Below are 21,846 nucleotides of genomic sequence, written 5' to 3' on the forward strand. Positions count from 1 at the left end.
TAGTTAAATGTAGGGCAATAAAAATTTTTGGTTAGTCATTGATGTAGTTAAATATTAATTATTATTTGTTAATCAATATTTATTTATGTATTTATGTATTTTATTTATTTTTTTGTTAAGATTGAGATATTAACCTGATGTAGAGTTTAATAATATGACCATAAATGTATTGAGTGTTGATTAACTTTTAATTTTGGTTATTAAATTTTCGTATGGCTGCCGTCGTGGCAGAAGTACCTATTGTTGCAGATGGTGAATTTGCTGTGGGGATGAAATTCGGTTCAAGGGAAGCTATTATTAGGGCGATGAAAGAGTATGCCATCCGAAGAAGTGTAGACTATCGGGTGTATGAGTCAGAGCCGTTGACATTTTATGCCAAGTGTACACAGTATGGGGAGGGGTGTGATTGGCTTATTAGGGTTAGCATGATCAGCAGAAAGTACTGTTGGGTTATTAGGAGGTATAATGGTAGTCACACCTGTACCAGAGCCACCATATCTCAGGATCATTCGAAGCTGGATTATAACACAATTACAGAAGCAATAAAGCCGTTGGTTGAGGCTGACCCGTTGTTAAAGGTAAAATCAGTTATTGCAGAAGTGCAATCCAAATTAAATTACACCATCAGTTATCGGAAAGCATGGTTGGCTAAGCAAAAGTCAGTAGAAAAAATATTTGGAGGTTGGGAAGCATCGTACGAAGCTTTGCCGATATGGTTTGAGGCCATGTGTCATAAGGAGCCATCAGCTATCGTCTATTTTGAGACTATGCCTGCATACCAAGGCGATGACTTGGTAAATGATATCCGGGTATTGCATCGGGTCTTTTGGAGTATTTACCCATGCATTAGAGCATTCAGACATTGTAAGCCAGTTGTCCAGGTGGATGGGACCCACTTGTACGGAAAGTATAAGGGTTGTTTGTTAGTGGCAGTGTCACAGGATGGTAACAACAATATCGTCCCAATTGCATTTGCTATTGTGGAGGGAGAGACATCTGATGCGTGGCACTTTTTTCTTAGTAACCTGCGACAACATGTTGTGACTCGGGATGGTGTGGGGTTGATATCCGACCAACACGAATCCATCAATGCAGCTGTGGCTCGCAGTAACGGAGCATGGTCACCTCCTAGAGCTTTCCATATGTTTTGCATCAAGCATATAGAGTCGAACTTCTTGAGAAAATTCAAGGCACCGTACCTGCAAAAACTTGTCGTCAATATAGGTAACATTGAGTAATTAAAAGTTTGTTATGAACAGAGATAATAACAATTAGTGTTTGTTAATCCTTTTTTTTGTTCGCTATTATGCAGGATATTCGAGGACGGTGCGCGAGTACGAAGTGCATTACCAGCGGTTACGAGAACGGGGCGAGGCTTACACTAACTGGTTAAATCGAATCCCCCACGAGCAGTATGCGTTAGCATTTGATGGTGGCTACCGATGGGGTCACATGACGACAAATTTAGTAGAATGTATCAACTCAGTCTTGATGGGTGCACGCAATCTTCTCATCACTGCACTTGTCAAAGCAACATTCTACAGGTTTAATGAGTTGTTCACCCGAAAAAGATCCGAAGCGGAGGCTCGGATTAATGCTGGTCATATTTTTTCTGAGCTTGTGACCTCAAAATTGCATGCAAACCAACTTGCATCAGGGAACATCCAGGTTAATTGCTTCGACAGGCAGAATGAGGTCTTTGAAGTGCGTGAGATGCCAAGTGGGTTAGAGTATGCCGTTGACCTTCGCCGGCACTGATGTGACTGTGGTGAGTTCCAAGTGGACCGGATTCCGTGTCGGCATGTGTTTGCATGCTGTGTAAATCAAAGACTGGATTGGCAAGTGTACGTCCATGATGTGTATAAGATGGACCAAGTACGACGGGTTTATCGTGCTAGGTTTAGGCCCTTGGGAAACCCAACTACATGGCCTACATACAATGGGCCGCGGTTTGTACAAAATCCGTACCTCAGGCGCGTAACCAAAGGTCGGCCCAGGATGACGCGCTTCTTGAATGAGATGGACACGCGAATGCTACGTCGTCCACGGCGATGTAGGCAATGTGGGGTCGAGGGACACATCTGTAGTAGATGTCGTCAAACAGTTGGTGCAAGTGGCGGAGATAATGCTCAGTAGAGCCATATATATTATCCTATTTGAAACCTTGTAGCTTATATTAATCTACTATAAGATTTGCGCGTCTTTAGATTTATATATTATGCTATTTGAAACAAGTATTTAGATTTCTGTATTAATCTACTCTATGGCAGATGTGATTTCTATTTCAATCTACTCTATTTCAAATGTAGCCCATATTAATTTGATAACTTCATACATAGTACTTGATAACTAATTAAGCTAATTCATACATAGAAAAGTGCACTAATACATAGCCGATATTAATTTGATAACTTTATACATAGTACTTGATAACTAATTAAGCTAATAAATACATAGAAAACTGAACTAATACATAGCCCATATTAATTTGATAACTTCATACATAGTCGGTTAATAAGTTAATTCCCACATAGAAAATGTAAACTATACAAGCATCTACTTTCTCATTGCCCACTTTACATCTTTCACAAAACTCTTGCATTTTTTGGCAGCCTTTTTGAACATGGACGGAGTGAATCGATTAGCACTACGACGAGGCGGATCAACTCTGAGATTGTAACCTTTTTCTGTATCATCTGGAGTGCGTCCCTCACCTAGATACAACTTAATTAGACAGACCATCTTAACATGATTATATTAACATCAAACACAAACATATCATCATGGATACCACATATGAACATATTATAATCAAGTGAGCAAACAAGTATATAATCGGAACTTCTCTGTGTACATTGTCTATATTCCGTTGCTGATGAGGAACTCCCTGCACAAAACTAAACTGTCGCCTAGACCGATCGGTTGCATGCCACTCAATGCATTCAAAAGATTCCAACGGGACCGTAGAACTCCACACAATTGAGTGCATGTACATATCTGCAGGAATTATGTCCGGATCCACTCGATCCATAGAAGAAGCAACCCACGCAAACTGTGAAAGATAAACGACACTAGTGATTATAATCGGAATAACAATAACACTGCAACCCCTAAACCAAATATTTCTTTAATGAAAATATACCTGGCCTTCCTGCAGATCATCGAAAGCCTTCCTAAACTCAGCAAATTTCATATACCTAAAGCGTCGATCTCCACGCTCCCAGTTACGCTAACTAATATCGCTTAATTCATTAATAGGACTAGATTCTAAATATGAAGATACGGAGTAAATGTAAGATAATGTTACTTGTTCACAAGCGGAAAACTACGAGGTTTCCTAGGAACCGAAGCTAGGAATGGCAGGCGCATTCAAGCCCAAACGAGCAGCAGTGTCAGCGAACTGTTGATCTCCTTACAATCAAAACGAGATGCCCTGCATAACACCCTGTACAGATGTGCAAGGCAAGCCGATCCCCAACTGAACTGTACGATACTGCCAAATTCACGAAGTAAAGGCAGAAACTTCCAGTGCACAGATTCCCCCCGACTTGTCTCCCAACAATATTGTACCGAACAACAACATAATGTGGACCTTCACGTACCTCTGTTTACTTTCTTCGTCAGTCAACTGTAGGTGTTCTTTTAGATCCCGTAGCCACCCTATTTTTATACCGCTTCCTCTACATTCTGATTTTCTCGGTGTAACCCCAAATTGGTGCAAACACTCCGCCTCTAAGGTGTCAACACTGCTGATAGTCATCCCTGTGACTGGAAGACCGTCCGTTGGAAGACCAAGTATCATAGTCACATCTTCGAGTGTCACAGCACATTCACCAATCGGAAGATGAAAGGTATGTGTCTGTGGATGCCACCTTTCGACTAAAGCATTTACGAGTGCTTTCTGACACTGGACTATGCCAATTTGAGATGCATGATAAAACCCAATAAATCGTAAATGGTCCACCACCCTATCATCGTACCGATTCGGAGGGACAGGGTGATTACACCTCAACATTCGTGAACTCTACAAAAACATAAATTATAAATTATAAATTATAAATTATATACCTAAATATAACAGCATGCTTAAGTCAATAAAAAACATAACAATAAACAAATAATTATTATCAAAAACCAAATACATTGTATTATTATATTTTACAAAACTTAATTATTGATCAAAATCAGCAACATTAATCCAAAAACGTATCTTTTAAACATATATTTTTTACTAAAAATACTACAAAAAATTCTAAATATATTCCTTTTACTAATATATATTACTTTTACCGTCCGGAGCCTAAATTTAAACTACTAACAATCTATAATTAATTTTTTTATAATAATAATTATTATTATGAAATAATAATAATAATAATAATAACTACTAACAATCTATAATTAAATTTTTTATAATAATATTAATTAAATAATAATAATAATAATAATAATAATAATAATAATAATAATAATAATAATAATAATATCACTGAGATAGGTTGTTCCTAAATCGACCTAACAAGAACAGCTATAATATAACTAAATTAACAACAACAATTATAATTCTAAATTAATAATAACAACAAACTTAACAATCATAATAATTATAATAGTCATAACATCCTAATTAGAACGTTTAACCCAAACCAGCAACAACAACTACCATAACTTTCAAATAATAATAATAATAAAAATAAAAATAATGACAATAAAAATAATAATATCACTAACATATACTTAACTTGATCTACTAATAACAGCAACTATAATTAAATTTTTGACAATATTAGTTATATTTTTTAAAAAATTAAAAAAAATAATAAAAAAACTTACATAATCAGAATGATTGAGATATCTTATAATATGAAGGATGGCTGAGATATCTTATAATATGAAGTTCAGGACGATTAACATCTTTAGATTTTTGTATTTTTGACATTATAATTTTTTTTTGCTCACTTTGAGAAGAAGAAGATCTGAAAGAGAATGGGAGAAAGGTTGGTGCTGGGATGGAGAAGAAGAGCAATTCGGATAGTGGAACTGGGAATACATGCAGTAAAGGGAAGGAGCTGGGGTTAGGGGCACCGCTGTGGGGAATAACAGGGACGCGACACGTGGCGGGGGGAGGGGGCAGATCAGACCCTGCGATCTGTGGTAGCAATGTGGACCGTCTAATTTGTAATGGAAAATTCAGACGATCCGATCTGTCTTTACCTGATCCCACACTGTTGTAAAGCACACTCTTTCCATAAACCCATGCTACTCCAGACCCTTCTCCATAATAAAAATAAAAAGCGAAATTTGGGATGGTGTGAATGTGTGATGATGATGTTATTACATTAAATAGGGAGGTAAAATTAGTAAAATAATTGATTTAATAATTGACCATCATAAAATTAACAGAAAGGGCAAAAAATGTATTTAAGCCATGGGAGTGAAAAATTTACCGAAATCAGCCAAACTGAATTCCTAGACACCATTCAACCAGAACCAAATTTTTATATAATTCGAATCTAATCGATTCGAATTATACTCTCATGTAGTTCGAAATATGTTAATTCAAATTACATGGAAGGAATAGCATGAAGTAATTCGAAATAATATGTAACGAATTATAAAAGAGTAATTCGAATTAAGTTAATTCGAATTACTATGATAGGCTGAAGTAGCACATAATTCGAAAGATATTGATTCAAATTATTGAGCAATTGTAATTCGAATCCAATTGATTCGAATTATATATATATATGGTGCGAATTTAGTTGATTCGAATTACAATGAGCCGGAGCTGTATATATATGCTGTGAACTCATGTTGCTCTCAACAAAGAGGTGAGATGGCTAGTGAGGATAGTTTCCTAGTGCTGGTACATCACAGAGGGTCGATTAAGAGAAAAACTCGGTCCGGCGTGAAGTTCACTGATAAGGATCCCCTATGTATTATCGTGAGGCCAACAACCACCTACGATGCTCTTGTTAGCTCTGTGCTGGAGAAGCTTGGTCTCGAAGGAGTTAAAAGGGTTAAGAAGTTTTTCTATCGCATTCCAACAACGGTGCTCCATGACACCGTGAAGTATGATTCTTTCACGATCGGTAGTGATGAGGACTTGCAGGTTATGTTTATTTGTCGTAGGCAGTTTTCCGAGGTAAGGACACCAGAGTTGTTGGCAAAGTTGGTTGATGTGGTATCTAGCTCGGGTGGTTCGAACCGGAATGCCAATACTATAGCCGCGGTTGCCGGCTCGAGCTCGAGACCTGCGGTTGCTTCATCCTCCGTTCCTGTGTATGAGCCACCGATGCAGCCTGTTGCCTCCCCTTCGTTTGCCGTTGATCTGAGCGGCAATGTTGGAGACGAGGTTCGATATGGCCTGCTGTGCTTATTCACGTCTTACATGGCAGCCTTACGTCCACCAGGTCTATCGCCTTAGTTCCATTTTCGGTGTCTATCAGATGGGATTTACACCTCTCATTCCGGAGGGTTTCTGGCCACCATATGTCGGGCCTACCGTTATACCGGATCCGAACATAAGGCGTGCGAGGGAGGGTCGTCCAAGGTCCACACGCATTCGCACCAACATGGATAATGCAGATCCGAACCGGCCAAAGAGATGTGGCCTCTGCAGGCAGCCAGGACACACCCGTCGTAGTTGTCCACAAGCCGCAGGACCCAACGGGAATGCTGGGAATTAATAGAAGATTTGGTTTGTCTGTTTTTATTTCTTACTATATCAGCAGATGTATTTTATTTCAGTTAGCAACCATTGTTCTACGTGGAACTAAGTTATATTCTATAAGTGTTGAAACTTGTAATTCGTACCACATATGTATGTTGAATGTCTTTCTAATTTTGGAATTTAGTGACTAAAACAAACTACACTATCTGATGGGATGACTGATAATATGTAACATAACATCAAAGTACATAACATAACATAACATCAAAGTACATAACATCAAAGTACATAACATAACACTGATAACCAACAAAGAAGGTACATAATATAAACTTAATAATACGACATACACCACTATCCATAAATCATCTAAATAGGTGCGACCCCGTGCCACATCGGCGTGGCACCCGTGTCCTGTAACCCCTACGTGTAAGTGGCTCCTCATCCTCAATCGAGTCGTCACTGTCATCCAGAACTGCGTCTGTCGGGGTCATGGGCGGAACATGCACGGGTCTGGATGATGACGGGCCGGCAACTGAATGTGACCCCAGAGTCTGGGCCGATGTTGGCGTCCCACCCATGGCAAAAGTATGCGCAGGAGGCACCGTGGCAGGCTCGTTCAGATCTACATCTAGCGGTGCCTGTGTCCCTGTCGTGTGAACCCGTCCTGGTGCAGCCTCATCCTCCTGCATGATGGTCCGGATATCATCTAGGAAATGCGGTCCACCGAACTCGGCCACAATCCCATCACTAGCAAGGAAGTCTGGAAACATCGAGCTCGGACTCACCCATGGAGTACTCTCCTGAAGGGTCTGATCGTCACCGGGAACACCTACGAAATAATCTCCAAGAGGTCCACCCCCAAGCCCAGCGTCAGTGTGACTCGTGGGATCTCCCATACCAGATCCATGCCACTCACCATCATGCCCGCCCTGATGGGCCCTATCAACCCCCGCAACATCACCTCCTCCAGCTGCACCCCCCAGGCTGATGGGCACCCTCTCCACCAGCAGCCACCCTCCTCCTGCCTCCACGACCACGCCGCCTCCCCCCACCCCTAACTGCGTCCTCGACGTCATCCATAGCATGATCCACCCAATTCCACTCACGCTGGCTACGACGTGTCCCGACTCGTGCTCTCCTCTCAATACGACGTCTGTCAGGAACATCCTCAACTCGGTCCATATCTGGAACTCGGCCTGCACCCCTCTGCGTCGCCTCATCCGGAATAGGAATACCTCTAGGATCCCCCAATAACATCTCTGGCGACAGGAATCTCTTTCCGTGCTGATACCACCATGTCAAGAAATCATGCGACGGGCCGGGGTCGGCCACGATGTCGAACTGTAAAATGTGCTCCGCACGCTCCTGCCATTGAAGATGCCACTCAGGTAAATGCGCCGGGAACCAACGGTCACCTCCTCTCCCGTCCTTCGACATCAAGAAGTCGATGTTCAGGGCGGGACGCGGTGTGGGCTGAACGCCGCCTAACTGCGGTAAAACTCTATCAACCTGATGCCACTCGACCACCGCAAAATAAATCAGAGACGTCCTACACCGCCATAACATCGTATGCCGAGGCTCCAACACCTCCGGATGGACAACCTGGATGACGTCGAGTGCGCTATAGGGCATCCATATGAACTGAAAAAAACAAATAAAAACATTTTTGCACTTCTGCTAGACAATATAAACTGAAACAACGACTGCAGATACATATGGGCTCAGCGTACTTACATCCCGAGGCTGTAACAAGTCGATCTTCAGGCGAGCCATCTGTACCCGAGGTCCCTTGTTGCTAATCCCAAGATTGTAACCAGACCATCTGCGTAAGAGAATTAAAAAATTCTATTGTATTCATGACTCACTCTACAAGGCATGAAATTGCTTGCATAATCGAAAATAAATACAACAAGAATACATAGTATAAAACAATAACGGTACCTCGAGGCAAGGGGCCAGCTAATCTCATCATACCCAGTAGGCCTAAAAGTAGGAAACCTCCAGAAGATCCAAGACTGCAGTAACTGTAAAGGGCCAGCTAGCTTCACGACATGTCTGTTGGCGACTCGGCACATGCACCGGTACAACCATGCTAGTGCCGCCGACCCCCAACTGTAGCGACCCATCTCCTCAAGCCGAGCAACATAGGGTAGCCATCTGATGTGTATACGATTGCCGGACTTGTCGGCAAACAGCTGCGTGCCCAATAACATCATGATATAGGCACGGGCAAAGCGCCTAACTGTCTCCTCATCAGCCCCGTCTGGACACTCTCCAAATGTCTCCTGGAACCAGGTGCAGTTGACTGCGAATTTCTGCACCTGGTTCTCGGGAGGTGCAACACCGAGCAACTCACGGAATCATTGCCAAGCTGGCCTCCCACCCTCAATGTAAAGGTGGAAGTCTGTCAGGCAACCACTGACGTAATCTCCGTCCACTGGCAACCCCAGATGGTATGCGACGTCCTGAAGCGTGATGGTGCACTCTCCGAACGGCATGTGGAAGGTGTGCGTCTCAGGCCGCCACCTCTCGACGAATGCGCTGACTAGGGACTCATCTAGTCGGAACCATCTGTCGTTCAGTCTCGCAAGATGGTACAATCCGGCCATCTGAAAGTACGGTACGTACCTCTCATCAAGACGCATCCCCTGCTGCCGCCTAACGCTGGATATGCAACGACGAGGCTGGCCAGTACATAAACCGCATAATTAGAACAGATGCACAAACCAGTAACATATACAATATATTTCATAAGGAACCAGAAAATAAATCGTTCAACATAACATATATGAAACAAGCGACCAACATTTTATTCTCAAAAAACGCTTACAAAAAACCATTTCACTAAACTCACTATCCAAAACCATTCGCTAAAACCACTATCCAAAACCATTCACTAAAACCACTTGCCTAAACCGCTAACACTAAAATAAGCCGCTATAAAAAACCATTAACAAGATCCACTAGCCTACACCACCATCCTAAACCACCACCCTTAACCGCTAACCATCACTAAAACCACTATCCAAAACCATTCACAAAAACCGCTTACAAAAAACCATTTCAAAAACCACTAACAAAAACCACTGGCCTAAACCACTTGCTTAAACCGCTAACACTAAAATAAACCGCTATAAAAAACCATTAACAAAAACCACTAGCATACACCACTATCCTAAACCACTATTCTAAACCACTAACAGTAACATAAACCATTATCAAAAACCATTAACAAATACCATTATCATAAACCGCTTTCATCAACCACTAACAAAAAACACAATCAACAGCGCAACATCTTAAACCACTAACCTCGTCGTTGATCACACCGGCGATATGAGCAACTCCATCCAAACGATAAAGCCTCCCCGGATCGTCCCCCATCGACTGAAAATGCCGCTCTGGTCTTACTCGGCCCGAATGTTGGTCGTTTTCTCTGGGATTTGGTGGGGTTGGAGAATGACAAAGTGATTCGAATGAACTAGGTTCGAACTCCTTATATAGCCGAAACCCTTGTAATTCGAATCAACTTGATTCGAATTACTTAGTAGAACGAAATTCACCTAATTGGAATCAACTTGATTCGAACCTCTCTTTTGTGCACTTCTCCATCTAATTCGAATTAATATCACTCGAACTAGCCTTTCATAATTCGAATTTATTTGTTTCGAATTACTAGGGAGGATTGCAAGTTTAATTCGTTTTGTATTGATTCGAATTAGCTTATAGTTGTTTTTGAGAGTAGTTTGGATTGATTCAATTCGAATTACATGTAAATTTAATTCGAATCTTATTGATTCGAATTATATATAAATTGGTCCTGGTAAATTCAGGTATGAAAGTTTGATTTGGCTGATTTGAGTTATATTGAGCTCTCCTTGGCTCATTTGGGTTTTTTACCCTAACAGAAAGGTTAAAATGGGTAAAATAAAAACTTATTCAGCATTTTTCGACAAAATTGAATTGAATTAAAAATGTAAGGGTATTTTTAAAAAATTCAAAAATATTAGGGATAAAAAGTATTTTAATATATATGATAAAGATAATCTATTAAATCATCGTCATATATGATTCATTTCATCTGGCAATAGGCATTGATTTCATCTTTCATATTGCAAGAAAGAGTATCATCAATTAATTAAAAGAAAGATACACAAATTTATGGAAGACTTTATTAGCAAAAGAGTGTGGAACATGTACAAGAACTTCTACAGAATCTCTCTTATTTTATGACTTAGATATACAAACATGTCTCTACAGATATTTGTAGGCCAAGTTTCTGTTTCATATCCATTTCTGATTTACATGAATGGACTTTATTAGCAAAAGAGAGTGTGGAAAATGTACAAGAACTTCTACAGAATCTCTCTTATTTTATGACTAAGATATACATACATGTCTCTACAGATATTTGTAGGCCAAGTTTCTGTTTCATATCCATTTCCGATTTACATGAATGGACTTATTATAGACCACAATATTCAGAGCGAGTTAGAGTGTCAATTCCCATCTTCCACTGCAACTTGAGCTGCTGCAAGGCTAGCAATTGGAACCCTGCAAGAAAGTGTCAACAAATCTCAGTTTGGTGATTGTTAGAACAAAATCACTCATTTTAATGGGCCTGAAAATCTGACCTATAAGGAGAACAGGAAACATAGTCAAGACCAACTTTAGCAAAGAATGCAACAGAGGATGGTTCACCACCATGCTCTCCGCATATTCCAACCTGAGATATCATGCATATAACAAATGCTTTTATATCATTGTGTATGAAGATTCGGTTGGTTCAAATTATTTGTATTAGTTGTGCATCTATTCCTACCTCTAAGTTTGGTCTAGCAGCACGTCCCTTTTCTATGCAAATCTTGATGAGTTGACCAACACCCTTCTGGTCAAGTACCTGATAATATTGTCAACAGTTCAAATTCAGCAAGCATTCTTCATACATGTTCCATGAAGAAACAAAGTGAAGTTTTTCAATTAACCTCAAATGGGTCATTCTGCAGAATGCCGGTTGACAGGTAAATAGGAAGAAATTTGCCAACATCATCTCTGCTGTACCCAAATGTCATTTGGGTAAGGTCATTGGTTCCAAATGAAAAGAATTCTGCTTCCTCTGCAATCTACATGAACAGATAATAAAATTCTGAAGTGTGAGAAACCAAAAGGGAATAGAATGACACTTTAATTGTTCCAGCCTAAGCAAAATGGTGGAGTCGATTGCCATTCTTTATGGCTTTATCATATTCGAAATTAGTAATATGCAAAGCTAGAATCTAAATGTGATTCTTTGAGTTGATAAATAACAGAGGATTTAAGTTATACCTCATCTGCAATCAGAGTAGCTCTAGGGACCTCAATCATGGTTCCTACTTTATAGCTTAGAGAGGAACCCGTCTCAGAGAACACTTTCACAGCAACATTTCTTATTAAACTCACTTGGTGCTTCAACTCCTGCCAAGGATAAAAGAGGAAAGATTATAAATAATCAAAACAAGAAGCTAATGTAGTTGTACTTGGTACATACCGTTTAGGAAAAACTAAAAAGACTACGAAGCCTTGGCTCAAAGAATGTAAGATAAAGCTATAACATAATTTTTATGATTAATGGTACATGTAGAGCAAAAAGTGAAGCAAGAAAGCAGCAAGGGAATGAGATTGAATAAGAATCATGCCTGAGGTGTACCAACAAGTGGAACCATTATTTCCGGCAGAACTTTAATGCCATGGTTACTCACTGAAACTGCAGCCTCAAAGATTGCACGAACCTGCATCTCAGTTAGTTCCGGGTATGAGATTCCTAGCCTGTTGACAGAAAATTCAATAGTCAGATATGAATGCCGTGAATCAATCCATAAACTAAGGAGAGAGAGAAAGAGAGAGGGGGGGGGGGGGGGGGGGATGCAAACCTGCAGCCTCGGCAACCAAGCATGGGATTCACTTCTGATAGTTTTTCAATCCTAGAGAAGATTTCTTCTTCATTGATACCTGTCTCCGAAGTTAGCTCCCTGACAATGTGATGCAACTCACCCTGGGGAATAAACTCATGAAGTGGAGGATCCAACAATCGGATTGTCACCGGGAGACCGTCCATTGCGCGGAAGATCCCCTCGAAATCTGATCTCTGATAAGGTAGCAACAGGTCAATTGCGGCTTTCCTCTGTTCTGGCGTAATGGCTACTATCATCAACCTCACGGCCTTTATCCTCTCGTCTGAGGCAAAAAACTGAAAGTAGAGAATCATACAATTCTTAAATATTTAGTGCCATAACAATTGAGCATGCATTATTCCTCTATATATATATTGAGGAATATTGAGAGCACACTTTTCATTTAATTATGACCAAGGAGTTGAAATTTTATTTTTTTTTACCATGTGTTCGGTCCTGCACAGTCCAATTCCTTGGGCACCATTCTGTCTAGCTGTTAGTGCATCTGCAGGTGTGTCAACATTTGCCATTACCTGATTCACAACAGCAATATGAATTCACAATGTTCAGAAAACAATATTTTGAAGCTTTAATTCAACTCAAACTATGAAGTAGGTAAGACTCATGACATACACTCACCTTCAGATGCCTTGTTTCATCAGCCCAAGACATGAAGGTTGCCAGATCATCACTTAGAGTTGGAGGAGAAAGTGGTTGCTTTCCTAGTATCACCTCACCGGTGGACCCATTAAGTGATATCCATTCTCCTTCCCGGAGCACCTTATCCCCAACTACCACCACCTGCTTCATTGATTGAGATTATACTCTCATGGTTATTTTTTATATGAATTACTACCAATAGCAAGATGGCCATTTAGCATGTTTGTACTACCTAAATGAATAATCAGTCACCTTTTCGGTGTCATTTACAAGTATACCAGAGCAGCCAGCCACACAACACTTTCCCCATCCGCGGGCTACAACGGCAGCATGAGATGTCATACCACCTCTCTCTGTCAAGATCCCAGCAGCTGCATGCATACCGCCAACATCCTCTGCACTTGTCTCTGTCCTCACCTTTCAACAATGCAAGACTGGATCAGCTAATAGTCACTCATTTAGCAATAATGGATGATCTACTGATCACAAAAAAACTAGAGCAAGGGGGATTATTGCCATACCAATATGACACTCTTTCCTTCTGCATGCCATGCCTCTGCATCATCAGCAGTGAACACAATCTGCCCTATTGCAGCTCCAGGGGAAGCAGGCAAGCCCGTGGCAATCACTTTGTCCTTGTAAGCAGATGGATCCTCAAACTAACCGAACAATTAAAACAAGTCAAAAACACCAAGCATAGTCTAGTGAAGCCGTACTTATTACTATTTCAAAATCTTACAACTGAGTGTGTGGTTCTGATTACTGGTCACTTAATACTATTTTTTCAAGTTAGTTTAATTCCTCCAAGTCCTTTCAAGCTGAAACTAGTTGGCTAGTTGCTACTTTCCTTCTATGCAATAAGAGACAAAAAGAATCTATTGGCACACGACACACTGGTACTGGTCATAGAGATACTGGCAATTACAACAGAATATATACCTGAGGGTGAAGAAGTTGATCAAGATGGCGTGGCTCTACCATCTTGATTGCAGAACGAATATCAACAAGTCCTTCCTTAACCATATCAACAGCTATTTTGACGGCACCTTTACCAGTACGTTTTCCACTTCGGCACTGCAACATCCACAACCTATTTTCTTGAACAGTGAACTCAATATCCTGCATTACAGGTTAAAGAAATTTCAGAAGCTTTGTCTTAATCCATTCAAATTGAAGCCAGAATAGCATGCAGAGCAGCAAACATCAGTTTCTGTAAATAAACAAATATTACACAGGATTAAGAATATATAAGAATCTATGAGATTGGAATTTAACCATCATATCCTTGTATTGCTTCTCCAATATTTCACAGTTCTCCTCAAGTTCTTTGTAAGCTTCCGGCATGCAAGTTTTCATCATCTCCAAATCCTCAGGTGTCCTGATTCCGGAAACTACATCCTCTCCCTACATCAATAATAATAATAAAACAATGATGCTCCTTAAAAAGCAGCTCTACTCTATCACATCAACACTAAACAAGTAGTATTAGAAAATTATTATATGGTATCAGATGTAACCTGAGCATTAATCAGAAACTCCCCATAGAGTTTCTTTTCGCCGGTGCTTGGATTTCGCGTGAACAGGACGCCAGTTCCTGAAGTAGTGCCCATGTTGCCAAACACCATGCTTTGAATGTTCACAGCGGTTCCCTTTAGCCCATATATTTTATTAATACTCCTGTACTTAATGGCCCTTGGGCTATCCCAAGAGTTGAAAACTGCTTTAATCGCTAATTCTAGCTGCTGCATTGGATCTGCAATTGGTAAATTGAAAAATGTCAGTTGGATGAAGGCATGAATACTTGTCAAGAAGTTGGTGGCGATGCATTCAGCACCTGAAGGAAAACTTTCTCCCTTGGCTTCGAGGTAGACATTCTTGTATTGCTCAACCACATCCTTGAGATCAGATGCTATTAGATCAGTGTCAAGTTTGACACCTTTTCTACCTTTTAGATTCTTTAACTTTTCTTCAAACAATGAGTGTGGAATACCCATTACCTAAATACAACACAAAAGATAGTTAGAAGTTATGAAAAAACACAATGCTACTTATTCCAGTTTTAGAGAATGATACTATGTAACTAAAATATTGCATGCAATAAGATTTTAGATTTCAATTTCACTACTCACAACATCTCCAAACATGTCCAAGAAACGTCTGTATGAATCATAAGCGAAGCGCTCTCCACTTTTTGCAGCCAAGCCAGTAACGACTTCATCATTGAGTCCAAGATTGAGAACTGTGTCCATCATTCCAGGCATGGAAATCTTGTAAAGGTGGGGGAAACTAGATAGTTATGTTCTATTAGCACAACATGAGAAAAGAAGAAAAGAATGATATATACCGCGGCGCCAGAGCGCACAGAGAGGAGGAGAGGCTTAGAAGGATTCCCAAGGGAGGTTCCCATCTCTGACTCCACAAAAGTGAGGCCTTCAAGAATCTCATCCCAGAGGCCATCAGGTAGCTTCTTGCCGTTGTCCTGATACTCTTGACAAGCTTCTGTTGATATGGTCAGTCCAGGAGGCACTGATAACCCAATGCTTGCCATTTCCGCCAGGTTCGCCCCTTTTCCTCCCAACTATTGCAAATCAGAAGAAAACAGAAGCACTCATGATATGAAAATCATGCCTTAATAACATACATACACATGTAAATGTAGAGATTAGAGAATGCCTTACCAAGGCCTTCATGGCCTTGTTTCCCTCACTTCTGCCCTTGCCAAAAGTGAATACCCGCTGTCTAGACATCGCCATAGACAAGTTTTTACTCCAGCTTCAGTTTAAAGGGGTTGATAATAAAAACGTTGAATTGATAGTTTAAGGTGCAAGACATAAACTTAACGTTGGCTTTATATACATATAATAATAATGAGATGGAGCTGTCAAAGCGTCAAGCGGTGCTTGCATCATGCATCAAAAACAAATTGCAATGGGGAAGCTTATCCTATTTATTACAGCAAGAGGCCTCGTAGTTATCTTCATTTAGTGATTACTCCAACGGATAAGTATCTTGCATGCTACCTTTTCCAATATATATATATATTCCCAGCAGCTGCTAAACCAGGGGCTTGTCTAGTGGGTTTGAACTTTGACCCCGGCCGTTTTTTTCCATAAAAATAACCATTTTTTTTGTCTGATTTTGGATCAGTATGGATACCAATATACTAATTGCTAACATGCCCCCGGTCTCAATTTTGATTATTTATTACTGTTTGGTAAAATAGGACAAAACAATCATTTATGATATCTAAATAAAATGTGAAACAGTGGTTTTACTGTTAAGAAGTATTGCCCTGTAACCAGAGGAAGTTACAGCAGACACACCATAAAATTAGTACACAATGTATAACTAATGCCGCAGAAACCTTCCCCAGCTAATGGCTTTTCTGTTCTTCTGAGAGTCCCAAATATCAAGCTACCTTTCAATGGTAGCAGCGAACAGTCAGTTCCTTGAATCCACACACACGAGTAAGGTGCCGGTTCAGCTCTGCCACAACTGAAGCATCTAAATCCCAAAGAGGAAAGATCATTGTTACCAATTTGTCAGCCATCAACAAATAATGCATCAAGCATGTTTGAAGATGAATTGTTGTTTTCGTTCTCATCAAAGAAACCATTGGCAGCATTTTCTCTTCTAGCTTTACGTTCTTCAACGATATCATCTTCTGTTTCAGTGCAGAAATTTCGTCGAACCTGCTTTACAGGTCTCTCAGCCACAACAAATTTGTTCCCATCACGAGATCTCTCTCCAAAACCTGCCCAGACTGGCAAAAATAATAGTTCAGAAACAACAGTCAAGTTTAATGAATACATCAAGGACATAATCTACGCAGAAGCAGTTAGATCTTAAGAAACAGTCAACACGATTTTCACCAATGAACAATGATGCTTTAATTTATATTCAATAATAAATCCCACTTCCAAGAAGCTAATCCACTGGAATGTTTCTCATTGTATATCAATGTATAGAAACCACACATGTACACAAACAAAAAGTGATTATGCAAGAGCAACACATACTGCGAAGGTAATCGAAAAATACAAATTTTCAATCATCATCATCACTAAAAGTATACTTAAATATTACAAAAAAGAAATGTGCATATTCCTTTCAGATATAAGAAGTATCAAACATCAGATATAAACACATTTTGTGAGTTACTGCAAAATTCTAGGGATTTGGATGAAATATGACCAATAATGAAAGCTTCATCCTAACACTCCCACATTCATATGTAACTAACATATGCTTGTACCTCCAAAATGATGCAGAACAATTGAAGCAGCAACAGTAACATTCAAAGAAGCAGTGCCACCTCCATATTGTGGGATATATACAAAGAAGTCACATATCTCACATTCTTTAGCAGAAAGGCCTGTACCCTACACAGCAACTTTCACAGGAATCAAACAAATTTCTAACGTGATTCTCATGCTCCATGAAGGAGTGAAGTTCTAAAAACCAATTAAATCAACAACAAAGGAAAAACCTCGTTGCCGAGTAGGAAAGCCGTGCTTTTTTTGAAAGGATGCTGGTTCACGGGCATGGCATTCTCGGTGATCTCCACTCCACAAATATCGAAGTCTTTCTCCTGTGAAAAGTAATAACAGAACCCGATTCATTTTCATAAAAAAGAAACCATTTTCGGATAAAGAAATAAATGAGGAAAGAGCAACTGATTTGGGAGGTAGAAAGAGAAAGCAAGGAGGGACCTTGAGAAACTGGCGAGCGTCGTGAAGGGAGTGGAAGTGGCGGAAGCGGAGGTGGGCGGAGGAGCCATGGCTGCCGAAGGAGTTGAAATCACGGCGACCGACTAGGATGAGCTCCGAAACACCGAAGGCAGTGGCGCTTCGAGCAAGCGTGCCAACGTTGTGCCTTTTGGCAATGTTGTGAACCACCACGTAACTCTCAAATCCCATTCTCGAAAATCGAAATTATTGCCACTCGCAAAGAATGAACCACCCGAAACTAGTAGTAGGATGTTCTCTACTTTGGGGTTTTGGATTTGGGAGGGACACTTTGAAAGAGAGGGTTTTCCAGTATTCAACAACAAAGGTCAAAGGTTGAAATTGAAATTAGGTTTTCGATCATTTTATTGTATTTGTTTATTTTATTTTTTCTTAAAACAAAATGAAAGATTGAAAATTTCGAAAGGAGATTCTATTACAATTGAAAAATGAGTGAGAATTATATTTTAATTAGTTAATATTAATTAATTTTAGTATTTGAATTTAGAATCTAAAATTTATGATTAAAGATTAGAGTGTAAAATTTAAGATAAATAAAATAATTTAAAAAAATAGGGTAAAAAACCTAAATGAGGCAAGGAGAGCTCAAAATTACCCAATTCAGTCAATTCAAAAATCTATACATGAATTAACCAGGACGAATTATTATATAATTCGAATCAATATGATTCGAATTATACTTACATGTAATTCGAATTGATATGATTCGAATTACACTCAGGCAACAAAATAAGGTAATTCGAATTGACTTAATTCGAATTACTAGGAAGGAGACATTATTAAGTAATTCGAAACAACTTGTTTCGAATTACACTTAACTAATTCGAATTTAGTTAATTCGAATTTAGTTAATTCGAATTACTAGGTTAGCTTGTGATACTACATAATTCGAAACATATAGATTCGAATTATATATATATATATAGTGCGAGCCAGGAATGTATATATATGCTGTGAACTCATGATACTCTCAACAAAGAGGGGAGATGGCTAGTGAGGAGAGTTTCCTAGTTCTGGTACATTACAGAGGGTCGATTAAGAGAAAAACTCGGTCCGGCGTGAAGTTCACTGATAAGGATCCCCTATGTATTATCGTGACGCCAACAACCACCTACGATGCTCTTGTTAGCTCTGTGCTGGAGAAGCTTGGTCTTGAAGGAGTTAAAAGGGTCAAGAAGTTTTTCTACCGCATTCCAACAGCGGTGCTCCATGACACCGTGAAGTTTGATTGTTTCACAATCGGTAGTGACGAGGACTTGCAGGTTATGTTTCTTTCTCGTAGGCAGTTTCCCGAGGTAAGGACACCAGAGCTGTTGGCAAAGTTGGTTGATGTGGTATCTAGCTCGGGTGGTTCGAACCGGAATGCCAATACTATAGCCGCGGTTGCCGGCTCGAGCTCGAGACCTGCTGTTGCTTCATCCTCTGCTCCTGTGTATGAGCCACCGATGCTGCCTATTGCGTCCCCTTCGTTTGCCGTTGATCTGAGCGGCAATGTTGGAGACGAGGTTCGGTATGGGGAACATATTCCCACCGAGGTACATTGTCCCACACCGGCTGGTGTTGGTGATGGTTTGTTTGATGATCCAGATGACGATGACGTGGAGCCGGATATGATCGCTGATGAAAGCGGCGATGATGTTGGAACTACTGTTCCGACAAGGACTACAGGTGGATCTAGTTCTGGCACACAGCAGTATCCACCCCATTTTTCCTCATTGGACCTGGATGCCATGCGGCAGGACGAAAATGCTCTGCAGCCCTCAGGATTTGGCGCTAGAGAGACCGAGGGGTCTGCCGGTATGAACGAGTTCCAAGTTGGCCAACAATTTCAGGATAAAGATGAGGCGTTGTTGAGTGTGAAGACGTACAGTATCCGCCGAGGGGTCCAGTACAAGGTCGTTGAGTCTGACTACCGCAGGTATGTGGGAAAGTGTTCTGAGTTTGGGAATGGGTGCACATGGCTAATTCGGTTGAGTCTCCGACAGCGGAAGGGTATCTGGGAAGTGAAGCGATACAACGGACCGCATACATGTCTTGCCAGCTCCATCTCCAGCGATCATAGGAGTCTGGACTACCATGTCATATCCACCTTCATTATGCCGATGGTTAGGGCTGATGCAGCTGTGAACATCAAGGTGCTTCAAAATGCCACGGCCGCACACTTTGGGTTCAGGCCTACGTACAGGAGGGTATGGATGGCGAAGCAGAAGGCCGTTGCCGTCATATATGGGGACTGGGACGAGTCGTACAATGAGCTCCCTAGGTGGGTTTTAGGAGTTCAGCTGACGATGCCTAGCACTGTAGCCGTCCTCAGGACTTGCCCTGTTCGAGTTGGGGAACAGGTCGACGAGTCTCAGGTTTATTTTCATAGGCTGTTCTGGACTTTCCCCCCTTGTATCCAGGCATTCCGTCATTGCAAGCCTTTGGTGAGTATTGATGGCACCCATCTATATGGGAAGTATGGGGGAACACTGCTAGTCGCCATTGCACAGGACGGAAACTCGAACATCCTCCACGTGGCATTTGCACTAGTTGAGGGTGAGAATGCTGAGTCATGGTCTTTCTTTCTTTCCCACCTCCGTGAGCACGTGACACCTCAGCCGGGTCTGTTAGTTATTTCAGATAGGCATAACGGCATCAAGGCAGCCCTCGAGGCTCCGGAAGGGGGATGGCTACCCCCTGCTGCGTACCGAGTGTTCTGCATTCGACACGTTGCAGCGAACTTTGCCTTGACGTTCAAGGGAAAAGATGCCCGGAGGCTTCTTGTTAACGCCGCATATGCCAAGACCGAGGTGGAGTTCGACTACTGGTTTGACATTCTGCGCTCTGAGAATCCGGCAATGTGTGACTGGGCGAACCGAATCGAGTATTCGTTGTGGACACAGTACTGTGATGAGGGTCGGAGATTCGGGCACATGACGACCAATATTTCGGAATGTGTCAACTCAATCCTGAAGGGGGTTAGAAACCTCCCTGTTTGCTCGCTGGTGAAGGCCACATACGGAAGGCTAGCTGAGCTATTTGTCCGTAAGGGTAGGGAGGCCGAGGCTCAGATGGGTACTGGACAACAATTCAGTCAATACCTAGTAAAGTGTATCGAGGCCAACCTGAGGACAGCCAGGCACTTCACGGTGACTGTTTACGACAGGGATAACTCGGAGTACACCGTTGCTGAGACGACTCCGACAGGTTCATTCTCTCTTGGTACGTACAGGGTCTCATTAGGGTCTAAGACTTGTGATTGTGGATACTTCCAAGCACTTCATTTTCCCTGTTCGCACGCATTGGCATGCTGTGCTTATTCACGGCTTACATGGCAGCCTTACGTCCACGAGGTATATCGCCTTAGTTCCATTTTCGGTATCTATCAGATGGGATTTACCCCTCCCATTCCAGAGGGTTTCTGGCCACCTTATGCCGGGCCTACCGTTATACCGGATCCGAGTATGAGGCGTGCGAGGGAGGGTCGTCCTAGATCCACAAGAATTCGCACCAACATGGATGAACCAGATCCGAACCGGCCAAAGAGATGTGGCCTCCGCAGGCAGCCAGGTCACACCAGGCGTAGTTGTCCACAAGCCGCAAGTCCCAGCGGGACTGCTGGAAATCAGTAGGAGATTTGCTATGTCTGTGTTTGTTTGTTAATGTATTAGCACTTGTTTTCTAATTGTTTTTAATTGTTAATGTATTAGCACTTGTCTGGAATTAAGTTGTTTCCTATGTGTAATGAAACTTGTTATTTGTACCAAATATTTCTGTTGAATGTCTTTTAAATGATTAAAATTTATATCTATAACAAACAACATTATATCATGGGATGCCTGATAACGAA

The 21,846-nt window shown here is 41.1% G+C and overlaps 6 protein-coding genes across 6 annotated transcripts; 2 read left to right on the forward strand and 4 right to left on the reverse strand.

Moving 5' to 3' along the window:
• Positions 1 to 212: 212 nt before the first annotated feature.
• On the forward strand, positions 213 to 1,758 carry LOC130933729 (uncharacterized). The gene is made up of 2 exons (XM_057863349.1): positions 213 to 1,224; positions 1,313 to 1,758. Exons 1-2 carry the CDS (start codon positions 213 to 215, stop codon positions 1,756 to 1,758), a joined length of 1,458 nt encoding a protein of 485 aa, XP_057719332.1.
• Positions 1,759 to 2,556: 798 nt separating this feature from the next.
• LOC130933737 (serine/threonine-protein phosphatase 7 long form homolog) lies at positions 2,557 to 4,015 on the reverse strand. Its single transcript, XM_057863357.1, has 5 exons — positions 3,603 to 4,015; positions 3,382 to 3,493; positions 3,143 to 3,229; positions 2,855 to 3,052; positions 2,557 to 2,742 (listed from the first exon to the last, which is right to left on the reverse strand). Exons 1-5 carry the CDS (start codon positions 4,013 to 4,015, stop codon positions 2,557 to 2,559), a joined length of 996 nt encoding a protein of 331 aa, XP_057719340.1.
• Positions 4,016 to 7,633: 3,618 nt separating this feature from the next.
• Positions 7,634 to 10,060, reverse strand: LOC130933746 (protein MAIN-LIKE 1-like). Its single transcript, XM_057863366.1, has 5 exons — positions 9,989 to 10,060; positions 9,100 to 9,360; positions 8,618 to 8,997; positions 8,411 to 8,498; positions 7,634 to 8,317 (listed from the first exon to the last, which is right to left on the reverse strand). Exons 1-5 carry the CDS (start codon positions 10,058 to 10,060, stop codon positions 7,634 to 7,636), a joined length of 1,485 nt encoding a protein of 494 aa, XP_057719349.1.
• A 786-nt stretch (positions 10,061 to 10,846) lies between these two features.
• On the reverse strand, positions 10,847 to 16,138 carry LOC130970460 (pyruvate, phosphate dikinase, chloroplastic-like). The gene is made up of 18 exons (XM_057896553.1): positions 15,945 to 16,138; positions 15,611 to 15,844; positions 15,396 to 15,533; positions 15,101 to 15,263; positions 14,784 to 15,019; positions 14,542 to 14,670; positions 14,206 to 14,385; positions 13,788 to 13,925; positions 13,519 to 13,683; positions 13,246 to 13,407; positions 13,050 to 13,139; positions 12,586 to 12,902; positions 12,352 to 12,481; positions 12,002 to 12,130; positions 11,662 to 11,799; positions 11,499 to 11,576; positions 11,311 to 11,402; positions 10,847 to 11,230 (listed from the first exon to the last, which is right to left on the reverse strand). The coding sequence occupies exons 1-18, from the start codon at positions 16,017 to 16,019 to the stop codon at positions 11,176 to 11,178; spliced, it is 2,649 nt and encodes an 882-aa protein (XP_057752536.1). The 5' UTR covers positions 16,020 to 16,138; the 3' UTR covers positions 10,847 to 11,175.
• Positions 16,139 to 16,427: 289 nt separating this feature from the next.
• Positions 16,428 to 18,315, reverse strand: LOC130970469 (uncharacterized). The gene is made up of 4 exons (XM_057896564.1): positions 17,979 to 18,315; positions 17,756 to 17,857; positions 17,522 to 17,648; positions 16,428 to 17,029 (listed from the first exon to the last, which is right to left on the reverse strand). The coding sequence occupies exons 1-4, from the start codon at positions 18,183 to 18,185 to the stop codon at positions 16,809 to 16,811; spliced, it is 657 nt and encodes a 218-aa protein (XP_057752547.1). The 5' UTR covers positions 18,186 to 18,315; the 3' UTR covers positions 16,428 to 16,808.
• A 685-nt stretch (positions 18,316 to 19,000) lies between these two features.
• LOC130933756 (uncharacterized) lies at positions 19,001 to 21,628 on the forward strand. The gene has a single exon (XM_057863375.1). The coding sequence runs from the start codon at positions 19,001 to 19,003 to the stop codon at positions 21,626 to 21,628; it is 2,628 nt and encodes an 875-aa protein (XP_057719358.1).
• The last annotated feature ends 218 nt before the right edge of the window (positions 21,629 to 21,846 follow it).

This window comes from Arachis stenosperma, chromosome 1 (assembly GCF_014773155.1).
Source record: "Arachis stenosperma cultivar V10309 chromosome 1, arast.V10309.gnm1.PFL2, whole genome shotgun sequence".
Classification (NCBI taxonomy): domain Eukaryota; kingdom Viridiplantae; phylum Streptophyta; class Magnoliopsida; order Fabales; family Fabaceae; genus Arachis; species Arachis stenosperma.